The sequence below is a fragment of the Colobus angolensis genome, unplaced genomic scaffold (genome assembly GCF_000951035.1).
Source record: "Colobus angolensis palliatus isolate OR3802 unplaced genomic scaffold, Cang.pa_1.0 Scaffold397, whole genome shotgun sequence".
Taxonomy (NCBI): Eukaryota; Metazoa; Chordata; class Mammalia; order Primates; family Cercopithecidae; genus Colobus; species Colobus angolensis.
The window spans coordinates 799,744-812,180 of record NW_012117343.1 but is presented as its reverse complement, the minus strand read 5'-3'; the positions used below and the strand labels follow the sequence as shown (position 1 = coordinate 812,180).

The 12,437-nt window shown below is 35.6% G+C and overlaps 1 protein-coding gene across 7 annotated transcripts in view; it reads right to left on the bottom strand.

Annotated features, from left to right (window-relative positions):
* Window positions 1-12,437, bottom strand: part of DNM1L (dynamin 1-like) — a 71,233-nt gene that overhangs the window by 29,482 nt on the left and 29,314 nt on the right. For 4 of the 7 annotated variants that reach the window (XM_011955149.1, XM_011955152.1, XM_011955153.1 and 1 more), the window contains exons 3-6: window positions 7,034-7,080; window positions 6,244-6,315; window positions 3,448-3,534; window positions 1,096-1,258 (exon numbers count right to left, since the gene is read on the bottom strand). In XM_011955149.1, the coding sequence (XP_011810539.1) occupies window positions 1,096-1,258; window positions 3,448-3,534; window positions 6,244-6,315; window positions 7,034-7,080 (369 nt within the window). Of the gene's footprint in view, window positions 1-1,095; window positions 1,259-3,447; window positions 3,535-6,243; window positions 6,316-7,033; window positions 7,081-8,576; window positions 8,616-12,437 lie in introns of all 7 variants that reach the window. The other 3 variants (XM_011955150.1, XM_011955151.1, XM_011955154.1) reach the window with 1 other exon arrangement.

Below are 12,437 nucleotides of genomic sequence, written 5' to 3'. Positions count from 1 at the left end.
GCTAACATGGTGAAACCCTGTCTCTACTAAAAATACAAAAAATTAGCCAGGCGTGGTGGCGGGCACCTGTAGTCCCAGCTACTCGGGAGGCTGAGGTAGGAGAATGGCGTGAACCCGGGAGACAGAGCTTGCAGAGAGCCAAGATCACACCACTGCACTCCAGCCTGGGTGATAGAGGAAGACTCTGTATCCAAAAAAAAAAAAAAGAAATGTGTTAAAGTGACCCTGCTTATGGGATTTTTTATTGGCAGTCTTAGCAGTATTTCATATCAAATTTTTATTTGAAATTATTCTTCAAAGCAGGGTAAGAAAAACACGACACAACCTTCAGACCCTCTAAATAGTAAGGTGAAAAAATGGTTTCTATATGAGGCCATGCATACATTTGTTAGCAACAATAGTAACCATTCTCTTACAAGCCAGCATTTTATACATGCTACCAGATGTGCACTACATCATTAGTCAAGCATCAGTGACCCACAGTGTGAACTAATCCTTGGGGTCAAAATGCTTCATGAAAGGATTTTACCTTCATTTCTAAAAATCCCCTTTGCCTTGAGCATGTCTAAATGTTCTCTACCTCTGCAGAATGTAGATACCATAATTCTCTACTGTACTATAATAATCTACAATGATTATCTACTGTGTTATTTTTTTTAACAGAGTCTATGTTGCCCAGGCTGACTTTGAACTCCGGACCTCAAACAATGCTCCCATCTCAGCCTTCTGAGTAGCTGGGACCACAGGCACATGTGACCACACCTGGCTATGTTATTTACTCTGAAAAGCCAGCCATTCAAATACCTAAGTTGCAAAACAAGAAATCCTTTTTGCAAAGTCACTGTATTATTTTAAAATTATTAGGTAACCATTACAAATAAAGAAGTGAAATATTTTTGCCTAGTCTGTCTAGCAACTTAATAACCTTATTTTCCATCAGAATTTCTATTTTTATAAACAAAAATAGGAAAGCATTATCTTTTAAATTTGTATTAACAACTAGAGATACTGTTTTTAAAGAGAAAAATTCGTTTATCAAGGGTAGATTTACATTGTAAAATAAGCATCTCATTCAATATTAACATCTGTCCTTACCATCTGGATCTACCTCTCTTGAAATTTTAAGTGCCTCTGATGTTGCCATATCTGTATTAGCAGCAGTGACAGCGAGGATAATGGAATTTGGGTTACTGATGAACCGAAGAATGAGCTCTCTGATTTGAAGCTCAATATCCTTAGGTTGATCACCTACAGGTACCTAAACCAAACAGAGATGAGCAAGGAACTAATAGTTAAAAATCAGCTCAGCTTTTTTACCCACATTTAATCCACAGAATATAGGTATATCCATTTACAAATAGTTAAAATAAAAATAAAGACATTAGTAATATACTACAGTGGTATTTATGATTCTGGTAATGTGTCGAGTCTCAAACTGTAACTCTTGCAAATATCAAAAGTTAATTTAATACAATCCCATGTTAAGAATTGGTCAGTGTGGATTGGCTAGATACAAATTCATTCATTCATTCATTCATTCAATTATCAAGTGTTTACTGGCAGCCTACTCTATTTCAGGCTCTTTTCTGAAGGTGATTTCAGGTCATTATGTTACAGTAGCGAATTTTAAAAAGACCAAACTTCCTGTCTTCATAGAACTTATTTTTTTAGTAATAACAGGCATATGATAAACAAAAACATATATATAGTATCCAGATGGTGGTAAGGGCTGTGGAAAAATAAGGCAGAACAGCAGGCTAGGGAATGATTAGAGAAGATTATGATTTTTTTTTTTTTTGAGACAGGGTCTCACTCTATCACCGAGGCTGGAGTGCAATGGTGCAATCATAGCTCACTGTATCTTTGAACTCCTGGGCTCAAATGATCCTCCTGCCTCAGCCTCCCAAAGTGCTAGAACGACAAGCATAAGCCACTGCACCTGGCCATTAGGATTATGATTTTAATGTTTTAAATTGGATTATGTTTTTAAATACAGTAATCAGGGAAACTTCACTGAGACAACTGACACTTAAGAGAATGAGCAGAAATTAAGCCAGTAAGGGAGAGGTACATACAGATATGTGGGGGAAAAACAGTCCAAAGAGAGTGAACAGTGAGGGCAGGAGGCTGAAGCAAGAGGAGTTAGGAGAAGAATAGGGACGTACCAAGTAGATACTTTAGATCTCTGTAAAAACTTGGGCTTTTACTCTGAGTGAAATGGGAGAAGTTTTAAGTCAAGGAATGACAAGCAACTGGAGAGGTTTTGAGCCAAGGGATGACACAATCGAATTTTCACTTTAATAGTATCACTGTCTACTAAGATGAGATCATGAGGAATACCTATTATTTATTATTGTGCAGTAATCTAGGTGGCATGATAGTGGCTAGATTAGGATAGTAGCTATGAATTTATAAAACACGATTGAGTTCTGGATATACTATAAAGGTAGGAAGAGCCAAGAGGATTTGCTGGCAGGAAGTGGGATGTGGGATAAATTTGTGTCAAGGATGACTACAAACTCTGACTAAGCAATTGGCAGAATGGAGTTGCCTTTATTCATTCACTCATTCATTTATTTATTTAGACAGGGTCTCACTCTGTTGGCCAGGATAGAGTGCAGTGATGCAATCATAGCTCACTGTAGCCTCAAATTCCTAGGCTCAAGCAATCCTCTTGCCTCAGCTGGGACTACATGCATGCACCACCCTGCCCGACTAATTTTTGTACTTTTTGTAGAGACATGGTCTCTCTATGTTGCCCAGGCTGGTCTCAAACTCCTGGGCTCAAAGAATTCCTCCCACCTTGATCTCCCAAAGTGCTGGGATTACAGGATAAGCCACCACACCAAACAGAGATCGGCAAGGAACTAACAATTAAAAATCAACTCAGCTTGTTAATGAGTTGCCAATAAATGGGATGAGTTGCCATTTATTGCAATGAGGGAAGACTACAGAAGGACCAAATCTAGTTGAGGAACAGGTCAGGAATTCGGTATTAGAGTTTGAAATGTCTATTAGACATTTAAGTATATATGTTGAATAGCAACTAGATACACAAGTCTGGAGATATTTGAATGCCATCAATATACAGAGCCTTATGTAATTAAAGCCATAAAATCTGATGAAATCATCAAGGGGAAAGTGTACCTAGAGAAAACAAGAGGTCCACAAACTGAGCTCTGGGGCACTTACTGTTTAGACATTGGGGAGATGAGAAGAAACAGCAAAAGAGACTGAAAAGGAGTGGCCAGTGAGACTGGAGATAAACCTGTAGTGTGGTATCCTGGAAGCCAAGTAAAGAAAGTGTTTCAAGGAGAAAGGAGGGCTCAATGTTATCAAATGCTGCTAACAGATCAAAGTGATTGCAAAAAGAAGCTGATTATTCTCATATGGGATGTCAAGGAAGTGAAAACAACCTGACCAAATCTACAACTATTCCTTCCTTACCTTGGTCATTCCTGGCAAATCCACAAGTGTCAAATTGACAACGTTGGGTGAAAAAATCTTAAGATGAATTGGTTCAGGGCTTATTCCCTAGAAATAAATGTTAAAATATTATATAAAAATCACATTAAAATTTCAATGAACTATGAAGTAATAAACTTCATTTCAAGTACATAGACATTAATGCTTTTAAAAATGAATTAAGTAATGATCCCAAAAACTTTTTTTAACAATCAAAACCTGATGAAACACATGGGAAGTTAGGTAGCCAGCCATATTAACAGGTTATAATCCTACCTCCATCCCTGTATCATATTATATACACATGTATTATATACCATGTATTATTTTACATTCTTTTCTCTTGATTATAAACATACACCTTTCCCTTTTTTTTTGAGACAAGTTCTCACTCTGTTACCCAGGCTGGAGTGCAGTGGTGTAATCATGGTGCACTGCAGCCTCAAAATCCTGGGCTCAAGCAATCCTCTTGCTTTAGCCTCTTGAGTAGCTGGGACTACAAGGTGTGTACCACCATGCCCAGGTAATTTTTAAAAAATTTTTTGTAGAGACAGGGCATTACAATGTTGCCCAGGCTGGCATATACCATTCCTTAAACATGTTTAATAGATTTAGCACTGAAAAAAAGAATAATGTATTCCTCACTATCCAAATTTATGAGGCTCTAAGTTCAGAAGGTAAGGCAAAGATAACAAGTTGTCCAAATGAGCTTGGTTCCTGATCTTTGAATATCAAGTGGCAAGAATGTGTATGGTAAGAGATTCCTCAAGAAGTTTATCTAAATTTTTAATGTCTAGTAAGAATTTGGATAGTGAGAGATACATGTATTTTATCTCCTGTAGACTAAGATTACTGTGTAGGCTCCCTTCTCTTCACCACTGGCCCTCTGCAAGTTTTAGGATTGAATCAACTGTATGTAAAAAGACACTTATGAGATGTTTATACCCCATCTTTGTACATGCTCTTCTTTACCCTTTAATATATCCTCTTATCATCTGTTTATCCACCTTACGTTTTCCCTCATTAACCCACTGAAAATTCTAATTTGCCAGCAAGTTTTTAATATCCTTTACTCCATGTTCCCTATACAATTATATTTGCTATTTTAGATTACTCTGTGCTACTTTTTCATTTTAAATACTCCAGTGTTCCAAAGCCAACAGATGTCAATACCTGGCATACCTATTTAGGTTGTATATTTCTCAGGATCTTTATCGCCATGGCATTCCCCTATCATGTCCAATACAAAGCTTTGCCCAATGCCTTTACAACTCCAATCTCATAGACATTTTAAATCCTTCAGGGCTTTATGTTAGGCATATGCAGTCATTTATATATTTTGACATAAAAATTATATAAGATCAAAGTATCATTTACTTCATTACATACATGATTTGGGAAAGAAGAGATGTTTCATTGATTTGGGGTTGGGGGACTTTTCATCTTTTAGACACTGTGAATGAAAAGCTGCTAGGTAAGTAAATTATATCCTCACCATAAATTAAACATCTTGTAGGTATACAGACTCAATCTTTAATGACATTCAGTTTAGTTAACTAAAACATTTTTTAATCACCACAACACTCTAAATTCTGGTACTGTGTAAAATTACCACCAATTGCTGAGTTCAGTAAGTAAATGGGGACTGTAGGAGAGATAATTCAGACTGATGTTATGATCAATAACATTCCAAAAGCCAAAAATATCCCTGATATAATTAGAGGAATGACGACAAGCTAATCTAGTTTCTGGCCACTTTTTCAACCCCTTCTACACAACATGGTTTCTAGAAATTCAGGGAAGTATGGCAGCAGTAGCTGTAACTCAAAGGTAACCAGCCTAGAGTTCAATAATGGACAAAGCTCAGTCAGTCACTGTATAACAGCAACAAATACTTTAAACAGTCATAAAGAGTTAACATGACTCTAAAAATGCCTTTCTGTCAGGAAATAATCTTTTAGCACAGTAACTGGCAGATACAAGGGTTCAATATTTGTTGAATGTTAGTACTAGGCTAGGGCCCACTTGTGAGATTAAATGTGCCTCTGGATAATGTAAGAATGGAGCTAAGAACAAAAAGGAAGGGAAATAAAAATTTAAAGAGATATATGTAAAAATGTAAAGAGAAAAATAATAGGAATAAAGAAGAGAGAAGACAGAAGACAGCAGGATTCAGGCAAGGCAGTGACAGTACCTAGTGTCAAGATTAACAGTATCTTAGATACCTAACTTACTTTACATTCTCACAATCTCAGAAAATAAGAAAATAACCAGTTGCTAATGTATTACTTTTCATTTTCACTAAAAAAAAAAAAAAAAAAAAATCCCAATGTGTCTCTCTTTGCTTTCATAAGCAAATCTAGCCATCCACAGGCAAGAAAAAGAACTCCTCAAAAGATATATATAAGTGATACAATGCTTCCTGAGTTGGAGTACAATCAATCCATCAGAAAAAGATAACTTATTGTAGCAATATTAAGTAGAATTATATAATAATGTGGTACGTACATGACAGGAACAAGAATAAACATCTAAATAAAATACCTGATTTATATGAAAGCTTTAAGAAAGAAAAGGGATTTTAAGCAAAGTTCTATATATTTGTGAAAATACTCCATTTGTTTCAGTCCATTATGAATTTTCAATATCCATCGCTTCTCGGCCTTTTGGCTAAGATCAAGGGTATGAATTTACAATGCCCTTCACATATTATGTACAGAATACCTCAATTATATATTTACCGATGCTTATGCCTTCTAGCTCTAAAAGGATGCCTACCTTATTATTTCCTGAAATTCTTTCTGTTTCATTTTCAATTTCTTGTCGAATTTCATCAAAATCCGTGTAAAGCTAAAAATTTTCGAAATAAAAAAGCATAATATTCAAAATAAGATCAAAAGTTCTTAAGTTGGAGGGGAAGTCCATATACTTCAAGGATGTCTATGTATTTGCTTCAGAGAATAAATAAATTCTAATGTATACATATCATTTTCTGAGCTAAGGATTCATAGTTTTTAATGGTTTTTTTGTTTGTTTGTTTGGCTTTTTTTTTTTTTTTTGAGACAGGGTCTGACTCTGGCACAATCACAGCTCACTGCAGCCTCAACCTTACATCCTCAAGCCATCCTCCTGCCTCAGCCTTCCAAGTAGCTAGGACTACAGGTGCATGCCACCATGCGGGGCTAATTTTTTTTAGTTTTTACAGAGACAGGATCTCCCTATATTGCCCAGGCTGGACTCGAACTCCTGGGCTCAAGTGATCCACCCATTTTAGCCTCCCTAAATACTGGGATTACTTGCATGAGCCGCTATGCCTGGCCATTATGAACTTTTCAAAGCTTCCTGATCCCACAACAATTAAGAATCACCAAATCAGAGAGAAAATCAGCCTCAATTTCAAGTGTTTTCCAATAAACTGTGGTTGGAAACGTTACTAAGATTTATTTGATAAGGAATAGTTATAGTTACTTCAAAATAACTTAATTGCCAATGATTAGAAACTAAATTATCAAGTATTCATACAAAATATTATTTTCAACATTATTTCATTATACACATGTGTGATTACCTTATTTTTGGTGTGAAGAAATTTACCCCATTCTTCTGCTTCCACCCCTGGAAAAAGAAAAACTCATTTATTAGAAACTATGGAAACTACTTTTTATCTTTAGGAATTCAAAAAGGCAACATAATAAAACACTTATTAACTTGTATTTAATTCTGCCATTAAGTACAAGTTAACAAGTATTTTAAAGTCTGCTAAATTATATTTTTCTAAAATTGTATTTTCTGCTAAATTATATTTTAAAAATTGTATGGTGTATTTCAAAAACATGACCAACTTCAGGCAGAGCTGCTCACATGTCTTCCCACCAGCTGAAATCTAGATTTTGCAAATAAAATTATTTATTTCTCTTTTTTTTTTGTGTAGTTATATTACAGTAAAATGGATATTCTTTAGTTTTAAGCATCTTACATATAAAAGCAGTTTTCTGACGAAAGTAAAGTTAGTGGCTAAGAAGAAAAATTAAGAATCCCACTGAGTAGTGCATAAAAGGTATGTAACAGATTTACACATATGACTCAAGGAAAAATTTTACAATGTGTCAATGAAACAGCTAATTCTTCAGTTCTTTTTAAAAATTTGGTTTCCTGTTGGTTACCTGTAGAGTCACAATTTGCTGTTCCTTTAAAGAGCTCTCTCATTATTATAGAGCTAGCTGCTTTGTAATTTACACACACTTTCAAGGTGATTTTCCCCCAGGGTCAAGACTTTTCCCTTGGAACTGGAGGCAGGAAAGAAATAAAATGGAAGAAAAGAAAAAACAAGAACCCTGGTATATGCAGCGTAAGGAGTTGCCACTCTCCATTAGTTTCCAGTCATAGGTCTGTTCCTCTTGTACTTGCTGAAAGAGGAAAATAGATTCACTGTTGCACTGAGTGAAGTAGTCTAAAATTTGAAGAGCAAGATACATTCTGTTTTTCCTAAAGAAACTAGAACTGTTTAATTGTGTAAAGATAATCTAACTTTAGTCGCCTCCAAACACAGCTGTTTTGCTTTTGTCAAATTTAGAGAAGGTTAAAATATCTTAATAAGTTTATTGAATAATGCATATCAGCCACCTGAAGTCTAAATAAAAATGACTGTAAGATATTCAGATAAATAGAAGAGTGAGTCAATGCTTTGGTGGGATAAAGGTAAATAAAACTGGATCCTTTTTGCAGATAAAATGCTCACCTACTCGTAGCTTAGTACCTTCTTCCAAGAAGTCTCATTGGAGGAATGGAGTAATCTAGGTGAACAGAACTCACAAAATGCAAGTACTACATACCAAAGAGCTGTTTCTACTTTATCTTATTATATTTAAAAAGGCCTGACTTCACAAGCACGTCTTCAAAAATAAAAATAAAATAAATTACATTCACCACCAAAAAAGCTTGCATTTTGATGCAATGCCAAAAAAATAACAAGAACCACTAAAACCTGCAATCAATGTGGATGGGCAAATAAAAATGGAAGAAAAAAAAATGCACACAGCCTGTAATAGTACATAAGCACACATGCAGGCATAAGAGAAAAAAAGGGTCAAAAGCAAATGGATAAAGGAAACCTTTAGAAAGGTGTCTTGAGTTTTTCCATGTAGCAGGGTCTGTAGTTAAAGAGAAACAGCACAGAATAAGTTTAGTGCTTATCCCTAAAATTTTAAACCTTATTAAAAATTCAAATGTGCAGAAACCCGATCACATTTCAAATGCACATAGCATTCAATCATTCAAAATTTACAACTAGAATTAGAGGGACGTATATAATATTTTTAAGTCACAGAAACAAAGCATATTGCTTGCCATAACTTTTTTAGGAAACAACCTTTCCAATATAATTAGCTATATCTGCCTTGTCTGAAGGTAGTTATCTCAATTGATTGTTCAGTCAGTTACAGATGGAACTCCTTGTTCTACTTTTCCCCCCTTCTCACTACTGCACTTGACTAGTCTAAAAAATAAAAATTAAATTTTTAAAATTAATAATAAAAAAGTTATGTCACCATTGTTTCTAATTCTGACACAAATGAAGCACAATCAATCCACTATTCAAAAATTTGGGACGGGTGTGGGGCTCACACCTGTAATCCCAGCACTTTGAGATGCCAAGGCAGACGGATCACCTGAGATCAGAAGCTGGAGACCAGCCTGGCCAACATGGCAAAACACCATCTTTACTAAAAATACAAAAATTAGCTGGGCCTAGTGACACACGCCTATAATCCCAGCTACTCAGGAGGCTGAGGCAGGAGAATTGCTTGAACCCAGGACGTTTCAGCGAGCCAAGATCACTGCACCACTACATACCAGCCTGGGCAATACAGCAAGACTCTGCCTCAAAAAATAAAATAAAATAAAATAAAACACACTTTGCCTGAGATATCTGATAACCTACTATGGGAAAAGACAAATTGCCTGATTTTTAAAAATCTACAAAATATACTAAATACATCTTTCAAAACCTTAAAAGTTAGTTAAGTATATGCTAGTATTTGCCCCATTGGCTAAGACTGGACTGTATAAGGGTATTTTACTTGAAACATATATTGGATTTAATAGAACACTGCAGAAAGTTAACTCTTCACCTTCATGGACTCAATCCAAAGGGAGACTACTACGTGTATCATTGCACCTTATGCAGAAAAATTAATCCTATCTCTTTCCTTTAATTCTGATGTACAATTTTACTGCTTTTTTGAGGGGGCAACTGATTGCTTTTACAAATAGGTTACTTAAAGAAACAGGGGTAATAATTCAAATTATACCAAGATCTTAAGCATTATTCTATGAAACAGGTATGTTTGCTTTTTTTTTTTTTGAGACAGTCTTGCTCTGTTGCCCAGGCTGGAGTGCAATGGCACGATCTTGGCTCACTGCAACTTCTACCTCCTGGGTTCAAGTGATTCTCCTGCCTCAGCCTCCCGATTAGCTGGGATTACAGGCACCCGCCACCACGCCCAGCTTATTTTTGTATTTTTAGTAGAGATGACGTTTCACCATGTTGGCCAAGCTGCTCTCAAACTCCTGACCTCAGGTGATCCACCCGCATCGGCCTCCCAAAGTGCTAGGGTTACAGGCATGAGCCACCACGCCCGGCCTATGTTTGCATTTTTTAAAAAGAAAACAAAAAAGCTTTTGCTTTAGTTCAACAACTTTTCTCCCCAAAATAAATTCTTTTTTTTTTTTCCAATTTCTACTGACACTGTTCAGAAGTATCATATATAGCACAATTTTGGCCTTTAATCAGCATGCTACTTTTGGATTTTGTCTCAAAGGAAAGCTGAGGAAAGCCTGATTTATTTCTTACAAATATATGAAAGATAACTGTGGAGTTCTGTTCAAACTGAACCACCACTCCACTCTAAAACATAGTTTAGTACTGTTTTTAATGAAAATTTAACAGAAAATTCTTTCACATTGGCAGAAGTAGGGGGTAAGCTGAGATGACCATAAATGTACATGTTGACACCTCAGTTATCCCACAGTTGACTGAATGAAGAATCCTATGCTAAATAAATTTCCTGATAGTTGAATTATACATATTAAACACTAAAATGTTTTACTTTAGCCAGTTTCGATGGAGCTACATCTAAAAAATGGATTATACTTCTCCATGTCATCTTAGAATGTACTACTCAATCTATTATTGGTAACCTAGGTCTTTGTCATGTATCTAAGCCTTCACTGGCTAAAATCCCTACACAAAATGTTAGTAACTGATTCCTTCTTTTTTTTTTGGAAAGTTAATGTTTTCCTCCCTTTCTCCTCTCTTATTATCAGGCTGTCAGGTAGTTCACACTCTTCTAGCTACCTATATTGTTTATCTGCTTCATGGTTTCTAATTTTCTCTGGGTTAGAATGATTTATGATATGCTAGAATTGTTTATTCCAAGGATAAAGAAGCTCTGATGAAAAACTAAGGAACTGTCTATTCTAGAATAAAACATGTGAAATCTAGTACTCAAATTTATATAATCTATATTGTGTTTGGGGTAGTTGAGTTGCCATTTTAGGCAAATATATATACAAAATCAGCACTAAGCTTGGAAAAAAACAATAGGCAGGCAGATTTACTGACCAACCACTAAGAGGAGACATCAACAAAACATAGTGGACATAAAAACAAAGAGATACCAAGGAGCTGACACTTCTATAGCTGAAATGTACACCCTTTTCTAACAAGCACAATTTTATCTAAGGAAACACTGCCCAAAATTCAAATAGTTTCTGAGAGACAGGATATCATGGGCCCTCTCAAGGTGACAGAAGAAAATGAAAGTTTAAAAAAAGAAAAAAAAGAGACAGACCTAATATATACTTTCTTAAGGTCTTAGTTTGGTAAATTTGATGAAATCAGTTAGTGGGGATGAAATTCTAGAAGTGTTATTCTATACATTTGAAGGTGAACGCTAGATTAATCCAAAATGATTAAATTCAAGGTTCAGAACTTCAGTAAGTATTAGAGAAATGCAAAGTGATGAATAACATACCCAGAAGCTACCTAATGTAATTAAAAGGCTCCCATATATCCACTGGCAATCTATCTAAAAATATTACTTGCAGCATCTACCACTACACTAACTTGCTTCAGTGACTAACATTCTAGAGTCATAGCAGATGCTCATGAAGTTTTCTTTCCCCATTAAAAAAAAAATTCAAGTCATCACCACCAACAGCTCCTACAGTAAATGAAAAAAATCAGACACAGAAATTAAAATAAGTTAAATTTTGTCAATACTATCGTCCCATCTTAAATCAGAATAAGAAGTAGAATAAAACTGCATTGAAAACAGATCTCTGCAGATAAGTAACAGATATGGTACTCTGCTGCAAAAGTAATTTAATAATTAGAGCTATGTTAGAGTTCTATAAATAAGAAAGTCTGAGCCAAATACTGAACTAAATAGGAAGATTAAATACATTACTCTCATTCAACATTTCAAACCTCACTAATATAATTACCACAGGATACATATTTGATAAGCAACTTAAAATCTGCTGATAGACACAGACAGTATTCCCTAACATATTTTCAATTTAATCAAAAAAGAACGGTTATAAAGGACAATGCTTATTTTCTTCTTCTTTTTTTTTTGAGACTGAGTCTCACTCTGTCATCTAGGCTGGAGTGCAGTGGTGCAATCTCAGCTCACTGCAACCTCTGCCTCCTGGATTCAAGTAATTCTTCTGCCTCAGCCTCCTGAGTAGATGGAACTACAGGTGTGTGCCACCAAATCTGGCTAATTTTTGTATTTTTAGCAGAGACAGGGTTTCACCATATTGGCCAGGCTGGTCTTGAACTTCTGATCTCATGATCCGCACTTTGGGAGGCCAAGGTGGGCGGATGACTTCAGGTCAGGAGTTCAAGACCAGCCTGGCCAACAAAGTGAAACCCTGTCTCTACTAAAAATACAAAAATTAGCTGGGCG